The 17,684-nt window shown below is 40.3% G+C and overlaps 1 protein-coding gene across 1 annotated transcript in view; it reads right to left on the bottom strand.

Moving 5' to 3' along the window:
* LOC120563761 (AP-3 complex subunit beta-2) overlaps positions 1-16,800 on the bottom strand; it is a 51,745-nt gene extending 34,945 nt beyond the window's left edge. Inside the window, exon 1 of the mRNA XM_039808150.1 lies at positions 16,532-16,800. Coding sequence (XP_039664084.1) covers positions 16,532-16,644 — 113 coding nt within the window. The 5' untranslated portion in view covers positions 16,645-16,800. The remainder of the gene's footprint in view (positions 1-16,531) is intronic.
* Between the last annotated feature and the right edge of the window lie 884 nt (positions 16,801-17,684).

Here is a 17,684-nt window from a genome sequence, read left to right as displayed (position 1 = left end):
TCCTCCCTGTCAGATACGATGGGAACAGACCAGCTAGCTCGCACATTAGAAGCAGGATCCTTTGAATGGATTTGAGCGGATCTAAGCCGACATCTCCACCTTGCTGCAACACAAACACACAAAAACAACACCGACAGTTTCTACAAAACCTGCCAGGAAGGGACCTGCAAACAGCAACAGTGCAGACAGGATCAGTGCTACAGCTGCCAAGATAAAGACGCCCGGCCTAAATTAAATGTTGAAATACTGATCGATGACATCTGTTTTGCTACTCTCTTTTGCCAAGTAACAGAAGACAACAACTACTTCTCCTTTTTCTAGGTCATGAAAATCTTGGACTTTACTAAACATTTTATATTGTTACATTTTGAAAGAAACAGAAGACTTTAAAGCAACACGTTGCTTTTGATTAAACATTAAAGTTTTGGTATGCGTACACCCATATATGTTTAATCAACAATCAACCACTCGATTTATATCGACTGTATATTGACCATGTATAGAAATTGTGCCTCTAAGATAACATCAAAGCACTGCCCCGAAAATTTTAAATCATTCAATTACACTGAAATAAAGCTTGTTAAGGCATTTGACAAGGTGTAAAAAAAGGGTTGTACATAAAAAATCTTGTGCTATTACAATGGATAGTACACACTTTTCTATTAATCTCAGACAGACAACAACAGTGTTTTAACAGATTATGACTCGGCTATTCGAAATGTATGTGTACCACTACCTTCCTACTTCACAAAACTGTAGTTTCTCCATGTGAAGTGTGTGTTACCAGCTTATATTCATAAACAAAACTTTAATCTTAAATCTACCAATCAGGAAACGTATACTAACTGAAAGAGTCAAATATTAAACTTGGGTGGGGTTAAGGTTAGTGGTGGGCGAGCCGATTAAAGGGCTGCAGAGCTGCACATTTCCTCCAACTAGTTTCCAAGGCAACAAATGATGCAATAAAAGGAAGTTAAGTGATTTCCTGCCATCCTGCACTGTCCTTGTTGCATCTGGCTGAAGGTCTGTGGTGCTGAGCTGTGGAAACACAGTGATCTACTCCATGCCACTTAAGCCCCTGACACACCGACCAGACGGCCGACCCTCGCCAGAAAAAGCAGTTGGACTGATCAGTCTCCTCGAGTTGATCCAAAAAGTGCCTCGGAACACACCAAAGCAACGAGACGTAATACGTCTCCATAACAACAGGCGGCGCTAATCTGTCGCCCAAAAATAAAAACAACGGCAGCTGACTGAACGAACGCGTCACGTGGGTCTGGCTGCTTCCGGATGTTACAACCAGGCATAAATGGCGGCTCATTCAGAATACGATCTCATATTTTACGAAGATAGTTCACCGAAACGTGTTTCAGAAAACATTTTAAGCGAGAAATAGGCCATGCAGTCTTCATTTCAGATCGACAAAGGTCAGTTTGAAAGATTTTCGTCAGATTTTGAGAGGCTGTTCGCCGCGCTCATCCCGCTCACCATTTCCGGGTTAGCACTCCACCAATCAGATTGGTCATTGAGTCCGGACTTCCCGCCTTCCGACTCAACATGTCAGGTCGGCCCAAATGAAGGCCGACGGCCCCTCCAACGGAACAAACATGAGAGTTATCAGATAGGATGGTCTTAGCCTGCCTGATTGTTGCATGATTAAAAATCTCCTGCGGGTTGAGGGGTGCAGCAGGTGTTCCCATAATTTTGCCTGCCGTCTTAACCAAATTAAAAATCTGAGTTTTAGATTTAACTGTATTATATAAAGATGTTTATTAGGCTACCTCTGCCAAAAAGGTTTTGTTATTTTGTCTGTTATTAGGAGGATATTTCATACAAACAATTTCAGTAGTGGCAGGAAGAACAGACTGGTGTTGGTGCGGATAGCATCACCATGTGTTTACAAAGCACGTGACATCATGATTTGCTGTATTCTTAAACCTTATCAAATGTGTATTTTGAAGCTGATCCATAGCCAGATGCAGATTTTAAATAAACAAATTCAGAAGATTATGCAGCTTATACGGTACATGTTCTCTGAGTGCTGATCTTGAGAGTTTACTCAAATGTAAATACTCTAAACTGCCCATTCTGATTGGAAATGGATTTTAATTTTGTTTTTTTACTTTACATCGTTGTTCTAAATGCGGTGAAAACCACATGTACTTCAAACACACTGAAACCAACGCTACAAATTACTTTCCAAACTATTTAATCCAACTGACATTTTTACATCGTTCCTCAGTATGAGTGGGAGGCTGTTAGGGTATACTTCATATTTCATCTGTTTTGGTGGTGTGACAGCAGTGAATGGAGGCCTTGAAATCTGTGAGTAAGTGGCCGCTGCAGAACACAGTTCACGACTCAAGTTTAACGAGTGTGTGTGTGTGTGTGTGTGTGTGTGTGTGTGTGTGTGTGTGTGTGTGTGTGTGTGCGTGTGTGTGTGTGTGTGTGTGTGTGTGTTTCTGTGTGCTAAGAAGGAGTTCTGCTTTCATCTCCATCAAGCATCAAAGTGTTAATAATTCCATTGCATGAATAATATTCACTCTGTCACACACTTCAAAACCTAAATTCATCAAAGTCAAATTAAAAACTGACAGTATCTATAAAATGCTGTTTGTGACGGGTTATTTTTGGATCCGTGCGGTGAGATGACGCTTGTTTCTTGGTTACAAATATGTGGCTGTGTCTCAACGCAAATTAAAAAATTAACTCTAACAAAACGCAAAAATAACTTTGCCCAAAGCACTGAAAGCCTAGACATGAGGCGGAGTAGCACTAATGCTGATTTCCAGCAGAAAATGAAGGTTCTTTTTATCCCTGTGAAATCGTGATGATGGGTCGCGGCTTCTGGCCATGACTCCAGAAAAATGAAAATTTTTATCAACTCTTTATCTTTATTACAGCCTTCGTCCACTTCCTTGATGTCAACTTCTAAACCTGAAATGTTTTTTTTTTCAATTTTTAAAGGGACAAAGTCAAAACCCAAAACACCTAAAAAAAAAAAGCAGCTAGTGGTGATATGTCTTATATTTCTATGCCAGATTTCTTATTTGGTATTTTTCTTATTCCTGTGAATAACTGGACAAATGTAGTTATGAGGTTGCCTTTTATAAAGCACATGTTGGCTAATACATCTTTATCTGTGAGGTTTAAGTAAAATTAATCAGTTTTTCTGGATTCCATAATTTAAATCACCTATACTTTTGCCTAAACAGACTGTTCAGCAAATGTCCACCTTTCCTCCTTCGAATTTCCCCCCAAACTTTACCAAATATGGTAAATAAAATATTCAGATGAGCATGAAAAACATAGAATTTCCTTGTTAACAAGGCATTTATATTGTTTACCATGTTCACAATCTAGTTTAGATCTTAACATGCTAACATTTGCTAATTAGCACTGAACACAAAAGTACAGTTTAGTCTAGGAAGCTAGTTAGATAATTTGGTCATAAACAAGTTAGCTGTGTTTATTTTCTATTGATATATATTTCTCTATTCTAGTGTTGATATGTGCATTTACTGTGTGTTTATGGGACCAACTGTGTATTTACAATAAAGTCCATCCATCCATCCATCCATCCATCCATCCATCCATCCATCCATCCATAAGTTTTGGTTAAATTAAAATATTTAACTAATGATGCTGCTAAATGAAAACTTTCGGGTCTACCGAGGTATCTGCAGTTCATCCTGACGGAAAACATGATTGTCTTGTCATGAAAGTTTTCTAACAGTGGCGCTAGAGGAAAAGTCAGGGGATCACCAAAGTCATTAGAGGGATTCATCCTCTGGGCATCACGAATATCTGTAGCAAATTTTCATCTACAATACATCTAATATTCTTGAAATTTCCGTCTGGACCAAAGACACTGTCTAAAAATCAACAGTATTTCACCGAATGGTAGGCATTACAGTTTGCTGTCTGAGCTTCATACAGGCAGATTTTCCATCGACAGCCGCCTCAGTGAAACATACTGCTGCTGCTGCTGCTACTACATGATGTCGTTCTGACCTTGTTCTTTGTATGCTCCCCCTCTCACTCTCTTTCCCTTCATGTAAAAAGCACACAACATTTCTCTGGAAGGTATCAACAGGCATTCTAGGAAATAGGACACTAAATTATGACTTAAAGGCCAACTTAGGTAAAAATATAACAGGCACTTTCAATGTTTTTACCCGCCAACATAAGTAGAGAAAGTTACCGACCATAGCCAACATTTGTTTTGCAGCTTGTGTCAATTTACCACCTTGATCAACATAATTAATTAAAACCACACATGAAAATATTGATTACATTTGCTGTCAAACATTAAACCTGTCAAAGGGGAATTATCAGCAATGTGCAACCACAGACATATTAGACATGCATTATTAGTAAAAGCTGTAGTGTTAGTAGTAGTGGCACATACCGTAGGTTGCTTAAAAACAGCAATGGCATTACGGTTAAAGGAAAAGATGGAGGAAAAAGTAATTGTACAACAATTTAACTGCCTATAAAGAAAAGAAAAACACATCCCTTTTGCCATTTTAGACACTAAAAGTCTTCTTTCCTACTCTATTTTATCTGCCAACGCATATGATATCTTGGGCCAACAGAAAGATTGAATGGCTCAATGAATTCAAAGGTGAGAAGTTGTAAATGGAGCCCTAGGTACTGTACAGTATATCTGCTGGACCATGATGTATTTTAACAAACTATAAATGCCACCTCAGTGACTTATCTTAGAAATAAAGCCTCATATTGAGCACCTGAAACGACCCTCTGACTGGTTTGATACTGCTCATGCCCACAGGGCCCACAGTAATTCTACACCAACACTGGTTCTCTTATTTCTCTGGATTTTGTCCCGTCCCTGACGAACAACAGCTGAATTTACAAACAGCTCTGAATTATTTAACCCGCTGTGGTACAACAGAGTACAGCCGATCAGGTTACCTGGCAGCAAAGCCAAGAGATCAGCACGGCTCTTCAGCTGGAAAGTCTCCATGGAAGTAGGCCGCCAATGTTCAATGATACAACTTCAGACGCAATGTCATGTTGTTCACCAAGAACAGAGCCCCGCACAACAGCAGCGACATTAGAAAGGAGTGGATGTGAAAATATATTTGCATGAATCGGAGGAAAGTGAAAAATTGCGGAGTCGTAGCGTGCATTTATAGGCAGGCTGTTTTACATAAGCCGACTTTGTCAGCTGAGACTTTTGAAAGTTTCCTGTTTTTTCTTGGTGTAAAATACAGTATTCCTGCTTAAACCAACCTGAAGTGTGCTTCAGTAAAACTCTCATCCTGTAAAATGAGAATAATCTATCGGTACGACCCAATAAAATCCAGAAGTGTAATTATAGTAATATATTTCCAAAGAAAACCTCTTTTGATGTTCCTTTGAAAGGTTTGAAGTCTAAGTAATTACAGAGTACAGAAGCTCTTATGGCCTTTGCATGGAATCTAGGGCTGCAACTAATCATTATTTTCATTATCAATTCATCTGCCGATTATTTTCTTCATTAATCGATTAATCGCCTGGTCTATAAAATGTCAGAAAATAGTGAAAAATGTCTATCCCCGTTTCTAAAAGTTATGTTATGAGTTATGTTACTTACACCTCCCTTCGCGCCAGCTTTGTAATGCCCACCTAATCTGCACTTTATTTAGCCTATTGTATTCTGTTTTTTTGTATGTTATTGTATGTGAAACTGTATGTCTTGCATGCTTATGCTTTTCTTGGCCAGGTCGTCGTTGCAAATGAGAACCTGTTCTCAACGGCCTAACTGGTTAAATAAAGGTTAAATAATTTTTTTTTATAAAAAGTTATCTATAGACTGGACCTGAAACAGGACAGAACATAAAAGTGTTTAGCAAATCAATTAATTGTTTGAGTAATTCTTTTCAAGCAAAAATACAAAACATTTCCTGCTTCAAGATTCTCCAATGTGAGGATTTTCTGTTTTTATATCATATATTGTAAACTGAATGTCTTTGGGTTGTGACTGTTGGTCTGAGAAAAGACATTTGAAAATGTGATCTTGTGATCTGTGAGATGAGACGGGCATTTTCAGTATTTTTCTGACATTTTATAGACAAGCAACTAGTCGATTAATCCAGTAAATAATCGGCAGATTAAAATAATTTTTAGTTGCCCTAAAGTCGATACACTCTTTACACTTTTTAACTGTAAACTATAACGTTTAATACTTGGGGTCCCCAGCCTTTTTGGCTTGTGTTCCTTTAAAGTGAAGCGGTCTACAAGCCACCCCTTTCCAAATGGTGCATATGACAATGAGTTGCAAGCAGTTTAACTAAAGAACAATATTTTTAATAGTTTGATAGGCCTAAAACGATCTAGTATTTCAAGATACAATGCAAGTCAGAAAGAAAAATAAGTTTGTGTTGATGAAATATATTTTTTCTTATTTTCTGTCTTGTTAATTGTCTTATGACCAGGGAGACTTATTTTACCCCGTTTGGGGGGGTACCGACCACTGTCTTGCTGAGCGCTGGACGGAGCAATGGAGCCACTGCAAAACAGCCTCGGAAAGGAACTTGTTTTGGTTGAACAAGATAAAGAACATCAAAATTCTAAATAGGGATTATTTGTCCCGTTACAAATTACAGTTTCATTACAGTCTTTGACGTCTGGTATTTAAATAGTAGCTATCACTTTAAAACAAGTAAACTATGTTCAAAGGTTGATTTAGTTGTGCAACAGAAAACTCAGATTGGACAGATAGTCTAGCTAGCTGTCTGGATTTACCCTGCAGAGATCTGAGGAGCAGTTAACCATAGTCCTCCAGAGTTTAAAACGCCAACAGAAAGAAAGAGGAAGGTGACGGACATCCGGCTGAATATTGGGGAACGCCGGCGGAATTTCCGGCAGCACCTTAACAATCACGGAAATAAAACGTCATTGATATAGACTAATTGTCTTACGACCCTGAAGACATATCTTGCATTGGGGGGTACCGACAACTGACTTGCTCTCTTATTATTCTGCTATACTCATTGTAATCTGCCCTAAAAGGTAAGCAGCTAAACTAACAACAAAGTGAAAAAAAAAAATTCATTTTCCATTAAAATAAATAAGTAAAAATGCCCTAACATACATACATAACTGTATGTATATATGAAAGGTTAAACAGCTTTGTATTCTCCTGGATTTTCCTACCGCAAAGGCTGAGATAGGATACTTCCACCACCTCCACCACCTTCCTCCAGTGGTGCCCGTTCCTCGCGGTCTCCCCCTCCTCCTCCTCCTCCTCCTCCTCCTCCTCCCGTACCTCCAGATCGGAGGTGGCACAGCTCATCAGACTGCAGGGCGCTGTACCAGGTCTGTTGCCCGCCGTCGGGGGTCAGCACGGGGCTCTTGTCCTCCTCCTGGCCCTGGCCCTGGACCTGGCTCTGAACCGACTTCACCATGTTCACTGCGTTCACCGGCAGCTGCTGCAGCAGCTTTTGCATGGTGGTCATGTTTGCAACTTAGGCTTGAGAGCAACCTGTAGAATCCCCAGTTAAATGAAGTGGAAAGACTGCAGTATTTCCTTCAGCTACTCCTCGGCCGGTGTTTAATCAGCTGGACGAGTCCATGAAATTCTCCAGATATTCCTCAGAGTTTTCACACAGCAAAGAGCAGCTTCACTTCGATTCTGTGTTATAAATACTCCTTCCCTCTGAGGTTTAGTTTATCCAATGTGGACATTTCTTTTTAAAAAAAAATGATGCAACAAGCCTCTTCAGAAGTGCTCCAGTGCCTCTTCTTCCCAACGGTGACAAGGTTGATATACTTTGCCTCCTGAGTGCTGTAATCCAAATCCACCAGAAACCAAGTGCACTGTAGGTTGGTTTTTTTTCTTCTCTTCCGTCGCTGCTGAGTCTGTACGCATCCAGTGAAGCAGCAAACATCAGCTGCTCAGTAAATGGATGCTCGGCAGAGAGGGGCGTTGAGTTTTATTTGCCTCTCCTCTCGCTGCTTCCTGCTGCTGCACCGGCCTCTCTCTCTCTCTCTCTCTCTCTCTCTCTGTGCCTCCCTGTGTGTATACAACATGTCCACATATACGTTTCTGAGCTCTCTAACAATGACACAGCCTCTCCCATCTCATGCCACGTTATCACTCCCCCCCCCACTTCACGCTTGTCTTCTTTGCTCCGCCTCTTCACATTAATGCTTCTTGCTCCACGTTAACTCCTTAACTCTATCACAGCTTTCTTCAGTCGACTTACTGCCAACGAACGTTTTCCAATCGCCGACATATGTTTTGAAATATTCCTCAGTACGCTTGCTCATTATGTTTAAAATGTCCACGTCTTATTCATTTTTAATATTCTGTGAGGGGCCTTTTTGTTCCTTGTCTTACATGACTCAGCTTTCTTGGCAGAGTCGTGATGAGGACATCTCTCTCTCTCTCTCTCTCTCTCTCTCTATCTCTCTTTCTTTCCCTCTCCCACTCATTTCTTTTTGGCCCCAATGAAAATAACTGCCTCGAAGCACAATTCACATATGCTCTCCCTGTGATCTGTAACAGCTCAGTCAGGATTCGCTGACATTTGCTAACGACTAATATGATTTTTAACCTGGGATGTCACCGGGACAAATACACGCCGGGGCTGCAGCAATAACAGTGAACTACACTGAGAGTGATGACAACCCGGTGTTTTCTAATGCTGTAAAAACTGATGCAATGTTGGATATAATACAGCGAGAATGTCTTCCTTCAGCTGCCTATTTGATGGTTTAACAAGTTGGGGCGTCTTTGATCTCTTTGTTCTCAATTCAGGAGGAACATGTTCTATTCTAAATGATCTCCATCTAAATAATAAGCATCACAGTCATTATTTAAAAGAGCCTAAGAAGATACAGGTCTGTAAATCTCATGATTTATAAAAAGCATTTTTTTTTTCTCTCCTCTTCTTGTCAAAACTTGTATGTCGGATTCTGGGTGACATGCAGTGATATCATAACCTGACTCCGCCAGATGGATCGCTTCGCATTTGCTCGGCATATCCATCTGGGAACTTTCCATTGGAGAACTTTTGGGAAGGGGCGAAAATACTGGTTAGCTGATTGGATAAACCATCTGTCTATCACCAGCTATGATGGTGATAGACGGGCCAAATCAACCAATCAGATCAAACTCTTGCCGAAACCAGTCGGGAGAAGAGCAAAAACATATTTTCCTCTTCTTTCAATGAAGGAATACTTTCTAATTCGGATAAAACTTGCACGATAGCTACGCTCATCTCATCCGTGGAAGCAGCCACGTTGTTTAGACTGAACAGTCGCTTCTCGTTGCGTCACACCTAAACCCGCCTCAAAACCAACACTGATTGGTCGGTCGTTTGGCGAACGGCTCCAAATTTTCTCTATCTCTGGAAGTGGTGGCCTAAAGGCTAGAGACAGTATGTCAGGATAAAAATCTGGGTGGGGAAAGTGAAAGAGCAGTGCTTGTCCCTCCCTCATTACCACCACTGAGGTGCCCTTGAGCAAGGCCCTTAACCTCCAACCGCTCCAGTGGAGCTGCTCAGTGGCCAGCAGATCAGACTGTGGTTGTACTGGGCAGCTTCCAGGTATGAATGTATAACTGTATGATTGTGATCAGGGCGTTCCTGCAAAAGAGAGGCTGCCTCTCAGTGAACCGCCCCTGAATAAATAAAGGTTAAATAAAAAATAAATAAAAAAATGCCAGACTGATCTGCAAGTGGAAAACTGGAGCTCGCGAGATCAGGGCGGTCCCACGAGGCTAGTGATATCATATTCTCTAAATGAAGGACGCTTACAGTAAAAGGGATATATGAAGGCTTACATTAATTAATAAACTTCTAAATCCTGAAGCTGGATAACTCCTGATGCATGTTTTTTTTAGTTTTTTTTATAAAGCAATAGTTTGACATTTTGGGAAATGTGTTAATTTGCTGTCATGCTAAGATTTAGATGAGATAATTGATACCACTCTCATGTCTGTTTGCTAAATGAAAAGGGCGACATCCAGCAGCTGGTTAATTTAGCTTAGCATAAAGACTAGAAACGGGGGAAAATTGCTAGCCTGGCTCCGTCTACAGGAAACAAAATCTGCCTACCAACAGCTATAAAGTTTGAGGGGCCAAGAAACCCCAAAACAACATATTGTATGTTGTCTCTGGCACGGCTAATGGTGAGATGTAAAAGTCACACAAAACTAAACCAGCCAAAGAAAGCCCACAGATCCCGTTGAATCATCAGCCAAGAAGGACAGCCATCACATGTGAAGTAAGAATTCAAACTATTTTGACATTTGATTTAATGGCTTGAGAAAACACTGTGTTGCAGAGCCCCACAAACAGAAAAACCTCAGTACCTGGCCACGAAATAGTCGCTGACACAGATCGACACTCTTATTCAACTTACAATAGTCATTTCACTGAAGGACCTGTAAATACCTTTTAAAACCGGAGGAAATGTGTTTATAATAACACATGAGAGATTAATATGGTTTGAGGACTGAACTGAAGCAAAATGTCACAGATGTCATGTTTACAGACAAACTAGTTAATCTACTTTCACTGAGGAGACACGGACTTCTGCAAACACAGGTACGGACACAACACCAACGCCCAGCCTACACTTGAATCAACTAATGAAAGCAGAATTTATTCACAAGTAGTTTAAAACTAATGACAAACATTTGCCAAACAGCTTTAAGCCTAACTCTCCCCCTGCAAATCCAAAGCTCACAGTTCACAGCTACAAATTACATTTACTATCTATAAACAGTGAACTCCCTCTGCTGGTGATTTATGGTGACACAGTGGTTTTTATCAGTGAAACTTGCAATAGTGAGGGCAATAAAAACAGTAATACAAGCAATGGTAATACACATGTTCCCAAACTGAGATACGTACACAGAGAACAGGTATAAAAGAAAACAGGCGAGGTGTATGTACTGTATATCCAACAGAGGGTGATGGCGTACAGTATAACTCACGACACATCAGGCACTGATGAGTCATATGAATATATTTAGTACGATTAGTCAGCATACAGTAGCTCGTAGTAGAGCTGCAAAGATGAATTGATTAGTTGTCAACTATTAAAGTAATCACCAACTGTTTCGATAATCGATTAATCGAGTCATTTTCTTTAATGAAAATAATTCTCCAATTCCAGCTTCTTCAATATGAATATTTTCTAGTTTCTTCACTCCTCTGTGAGAGGAAACGGAAAATCTTTGAGTTGTGGACATAAAAAGACATTTGAGGACGTCATCTTGGCCTTTGGGAAACACTGATCCGCATTTTTCACCATTTTCTGACATTTTACAGATCAAATAACTAATCGATTAATCGAGAAAGTAATCGACAGATTAAAGGTGCCATAGGTAGGATTGCAAAGATCCAGGACTTAGCCAAAATATTTTAACAATGAAAATAATTGTTAGTTGCAGCCCTAGTTGGTAGCAGGGTTTTTCTTCTATGATATTCTTTTTGGTAAAGTGAAATCAAATTCACACCAGCAACGTGTAAAAGAAAGAAGCAACAATCATTCATCACTCAGGACTTTGTGGGTGAGTACAAACTGTGTAACAGACATTTCTGTTACTCTACTGAAGCCTGTATAATGGACAAATCCAAGCCTGTTTCAGCTCCTGTGGACTTTGAGGTCAGACTTCAATCAATCAAGAATCAAGATTAACTTTATTGTCCCACACCGTGGGACATTTGTCTTGGGCACTTAACCCATGCTGCAGCCATGGTAAAAACAAACAAACACAGACAGCATGTACAAACAACAGATACTGTACAATACCACACAACAGACCGTACTACTGTATGGTCTTGATGGTGTATAAAACCCAACATGGTATCATGCAATGCATTAGTTAAACATAACTCAAAATAAATAAATTAAATAAATTAAAAATAAAAACAAAACAAATAAGTATCAGTGTAGAGATCACAATTACAACAATTACAAATCTCCATCGTCGTGCAGGCCTGTTCTGCCTTTGACTGGCGGCTATTTGGGAGGTTAATAGACACTGGGATTAATGAGTTTTTGAAACGGTTAAGTCTGGAACAAGGAACTCTAAACCTCCTACCGGATGGCAGCAGCTCATATTCTGCGTACAGAACGTGAGACGTGTCGCTAACAATTCTATTTGCTTGTCGCAAAGAAGCCTGTTCATAAATACTTGGCATGGATAAGTGCTCTTTAACACCAGTGATCATCCAGGCAGTATGACTCAATCGAAACCGTTTAGTTTTCAACTGCACAGGGAGGTTGCCAAACCAAGCTGTAATACTGTACCTGACCAGGCTCTCCAGGACTGCTTGATAAAATATCAACATCATTTTTTTTATTGACACCACTAGCAAACGACGTAAGAAATGCAACCGTTCCTGCAGTCTGCAACAGAGACTGTCGACATGTGTGCTCCAGGTTAGTGACTCGTCAATATAAACACCAAGATATTTGTATGAGTGGGCCTGAGGGGGTCAGTCCTATGTTCCTGCAGCCCTATGTTCCCACATTTCTAAGATTTTTCTTAAAATTAGGCCCTAGGTTAGGGTTAGGGTTACGTTCCATCTGTAGTCCATTGCTACTGGATAATAGGTTTGGTGTAATTGGCTACCAAATTGGGAGAAAGGGGGATAAAATCTGATACAAATTTATGAAAAAGGAAATGTGGGAACATAGGGCCTAATTTTTAAAAAAATCTTAGAAATGTAGGAACATAGGGCTGTGGGAACACAGGCACGCTCCCGTCCTGAGTGATGGTTTGGTTGTGGATGACCACAGGGCCTGTGGTCACCGACTCCCCGAGGGTGACAAGCAGTCCTCTCAGTAAAAACAGCATCGTGTTGCACTTGAGCACCGTGTTGGGATAAAACACCAAACGTTCATAAGAAGCCACATACAACCACACAAAAACGAACAAATGAAGCAACGGCACACGGTAGCCCGAGTCGCAGCAGAGCAGCGCCAGGCTTTGCATCAGAACACCATTGTTTAGATTTAACCGAGTGGCTGTGCATATAGTTGACCCACAGAAACACTGATGCACTGTTTTGGAAATGGATTTCCTCACCATGTTTAGCACATTATCACACTACCAGACTGCAAACTGTAGCATTGCTCTCACACAGTTTATTGTTTGTAATTATTTGGATTAGTCATTGCAGGGAAAACACAGGTGTTATTAATGCAATTAATAATGACTGCATGACATTTAGGTGAGCGAGCTCACAGGATTTCGTATTGTTCATGTTGGCTCTCTGGCATGACTTACTGGGATGCACAATGGGCCTGAGCCATTGTTAATGAAATTGGTTGCACCTGTGTGTGTTAGCATTATAGGACTATAATAATAACCACGACCGTGTGGCTGTTCAAAGACGCACTTGGAACAGAAAATAACAGGAGGAAAATAAAAGCCTTTTGCCTAATCAAGAACATAAACAAAGTTGAAAAGCGTGTTTTCATGATTCATGCTTAGTTCAGATTCTACACAAAACATTCTTTATTTTAAACAAATAAATGTGAATAATGTGCTGCATTCGTGTTTCAGGTAGTTTGTCTTCAAACTTCAATTTCACGTCATCCAGATGCTCAATAAACTGATTCTGGTCAAAGGGGCGTTGTTGTTCAGAAAAAAAAACATCTGCATATCATAGCCCTGTGGTTCCTCGCTCCAAGCTCCTCTGAGAGCCTCCTCTCACTTGCTGAGGCAAGGGGAGGCCTATTTCAACCTGAGCAGAGGTCTAACTGTGGTGGAATTTCCAGAAACACCATGTTGTGGTAAGATGAGGCAAGGGAGAAAACGTAGGTAACATCAGGTTACCCCCAGGTCACAGGTCAGAGGATGATCTATTCAACCATTCTCCAACACCAAGCCTGTCCTGTGTATGAATGTCTGTGTGTCTCTAGAGATTGAGGGAGTCTAGGCTGCTTCATGATAAGGTTATGTGTTTCGGAACCGTCTCCTTTTGAAGAAACAGCTGTAAAGGGGCCTCGCTCAATCACACCTTAGCCTATTTCCCAGAGAGAGACAGACTGAACTAGCAAAACAACATTTGGGTGAGCATCTGTGTTTGCAGTGCCCATGTTATGGTGCCATCAATATCTTTGCATAATACAAAATTTACAGCTTCAGCAGGAGATACATGCCTATTGAAAGTGATTTGGGACGGCACTACATGACACTACACTGTGGTTAAACATTACCGCTTAATCCCAATTCTCCTCGTTCGAGATTTCATTCAATGTTTCTGTGTAATTCAACAAAGTCTCCAGGACCTTCTTCACGTATCCAGAGTTGTGCTGCGTCTGAGTTTTTCCATGACACTAATTAACCTGAATAAGTGAAAACACCTGTGCAGGTGTGCAGGGCCTTTAACACATGTCGATGATACATAGGATCCTGTATGTCATCCCATTAAGCTGTGTGACTAAATGTACCAAAGTGTACAATGTATGACTATATTTGACTATTTCCAAACAGTATGTTATCAAAGCATACACAAAGTCCATAGGTCTTCCTTGTGGGCCCATCTTCTCAAAGGGCCTTTTACAAACATGGAAGACATTTTGACATTTGTCACAGTGTAAATAATAAAATGAATGATGCCTACATTGACAAATCAAGTCAAAATGTCTGCTGTGAAAAAGGTGTAAGGTGTAACCAGGATGCACTGAAAAAAAAAAAAAAACGCTTCCCTGTAGCTGTTTGTAACTTCTCTTCTACATGTCTGTGTGCAAAAGCTGCTCCAATAAAGGTCCAACTTGGGATGGCTAGCTAGACTTTAATCCTCAGCCCAAGTACCGTCTCAGAAGTTAGCCTATAAAGTATAAATTTATTACCTAAACGAATAGCATTGTTTTTCACAACTCACTTGCAACAGTATAGCCCATTTACATCAAATTACTCTTTCACAATCCACTTAAGAATGCAAAGAGAAGATAACATCCTTGTTTTATGAGACTTGTACACAAAATGTAACTATCAACCTAGCAATCATTCATAATAGTAAAATGATGTCTGATAACACCTTTCTGTATCTTGCTCACTCACTGTAAGTCACTTTAGGTAAGCTGTTGTATTAATAATAAGTTCCTGCACTGTCGGCTGGTATACCAAAGAACAATCCTCCTGTGTGCAAAAAGAAATATGTTCCTGGAAGAACAATTTGTTCCCGTGCAGGACGACAAACCGACAAATCCTACAAAATGACAAATCTGGTGATGCAGTTTGTTTGTTTTTGACACTGCTCCTATTGCCCCAATTAATAATTTAGCAGTTTTTGATCAGTGCAGCTGTAGTTAGCACAATGATGATTTGGCATCTGGTTATCTGTTAGAAGCTTACACCTCAAAGTGTGAATTGCAGTCATGTCCTTAGAAACCAATTCAACTTTACATGAACATATGGATGTTAAAGCATTTTAGTGGGTTTCAAGACATATTTTGAAACAACTTTTAGAGGGTTTCAGGGTGAGATATAATAAACAGGCTTCCTGTTTGATTGAACTATAGCTACATTTATTTATGTCTAGTATTTGCTATGCCACTAGTTTGCATGGTTACGTAATGTGCTCACCTTGGATTATCATTATTATTAAGAGCTACGAATCGATTAGTTGATAGAAAATAAATGAATCTGCAAAATGATCAGCCTCACAAAAAAATTCAGTATCAGTTGTAAAAAAAAATATGTTGTTTGTATTAAACAAGCATTTTAAAGAAGTAATCTTCAGCTGTGGAAACTTGTGTCTGGCATTTCTTACTTTTTATGTCACTTAAAGACCAAATTAAACAAAATATTCTTCTTAGTATTGTGACTGTCTAGCCACTGTACTGTATAGGAGAAAAAAAATGTAAAGGACACAACTTAATAAGAACAAGGACAAAGTCAGAAAAGCATTAAGCAAGGTCTCACTTGTTTATGATCAGTTATTTTTCACTCATGGCTGATACTGTAAGTAACCTATCTCAGGTCATTATAGACCGGTTCCTGTATCTGACATGATCACACTGAGCTGTGCTCAGTGTCTGCCGCTCTGCGCGCTGTCCAGCAGGGGTGGTGCTGAAAAAGCTGGAGCTGAGGCCTGGCATCCTCTTTGACAGGCCTTTTACATCTCACCTCACAAAACGTACAATAAATACAAACACCCCGAACCTTTAAACGCTTTAAACACACACCGGTGAATGCACATAATGGCCTAAATAAATATATATATTAGAAGTCAACACCCGCCCTGAACCATCATTTGTCGCTGCTGCCTGAGCTACCAAATCACGGTGAGAGATTCACGACCAGAAAAAAAAAAGAAAAGCAGACACCGCTATTAAATCACGGACCTAAGAGCTAATAAAGTTCAGTTTGAGGTTTTCTATTTTGCATTTCAACATTTCAACAAGCACTTTCTACGCATCTTAACAGACAGGAAACCACATCCACACTGCCCCTCCGCCGCCATAGCTGCACCGGTACGGTACACCCTCCCCTCCACAATATGACAAATAAAAACGGCGTCAAGCGGCACCGAGGCAGGTGGCTCCGTACCTTTTGTAGTCGGAGGAGAAAATCCCTCCGCTCGCCGGGTCGTGACCATATTCAGGCTCCCCGACGCTGGACGAGCCCCCCTTCTCGTCGTTGAAAGCGGAGTTGGCGGACATTGCCGTGGCTTTCTGTTATTTATTTTTTTCTCTCTCGCCCTCACAGAGCAGCGATGGGGATTTAGTGCAGAGGGCAGCAGGATATACGGCTCTTAAAGGCGCACAGACACACGGCCGTTATCTCTGAGATGCTCGGTGCATAGAGGGATGATGGGTGGAAGAGGAGGGGGGAGGCATGATGCTCTGGGCACGTGATGTATTACAGATTAGTAGACATAAAACACGGAAGTGGTAGAGAAGTAGGCATTGACATATATATAATGGACCAACAGATCCCGTTGCTCTTGACGGAGACCAGTGAAGGCTATTAGAAGCACTTTTCCGGTGATCACTTGCTTTACTGCGCAGCCTCCAACTGAGAGAGAAAACGTAAATGTGACGTGAGCAACGTGTCTGAAAGTTGTAAGTCTTCTGGTAGCTGTGCCAAGAGAAATCTCAATCATTCCCAATGAGAGCGTAGGTATATGTAAGGAGATAGCATGGGCACAGGCTAATTATTGCTAACTAAAATGCTAGTTAACATCAGTAATTAAACCTAAACAGCTAATGTAAGTCCAAACTGCCTGCGAGCTTCTCCTGTACTATACGGTAATTCCTCTACTCTGCGACAGTAAAAATGTAGGCATATTAGCCTAATTAGTAGGTTTCCTCCAGGTTTCCTCAAAATTCCTTCACCAGATTTCCAATGTTGTTGTTTTTTTCCCACCACATGCAGTGGTGAAGAGTAACTATTACTCAAGTTGGCTACTTTTTATTATGATTTTTTTTTATTATTCTTTTTATTTCTTTTTATTTTATGATGCTTTCATTTGGCTTGTTTTGTCTTCTCTTGTTTTATTATTACGGCTTGATCGACTTAAAATGTTTGTTTCTATTGTTATTGTTTTTGTGTGGACCCCAGGAAGACTAGCGACCACTTAGTCGAAGCTAATGGGGATCCAAATTCTACTTACTACCATTTTTCAGGTACTTGTACTTTGTTCGAGTATTTTCAATGTTATGCTTTATTATAGGCTTTTTTTGTCTTTTTACTCCACTAT

Source organism: Perca fluviatilis, chromosome 8 (genome assembly GCF_010015445.1).
Source record: "Perca fluviatilis chromosome 8, GENO_Pfluv_1.0, whole genome shotgun sequence".
NCBI classification, from domain to species: Eukaryota; Metazoa; Chordata; class Actinopteri; order Perciformes; family Percidae; genus Perca; species Perca fluviatilis.
This window is presented reverse-complemented; position numbering and strand designations above follow the sequence as displayed.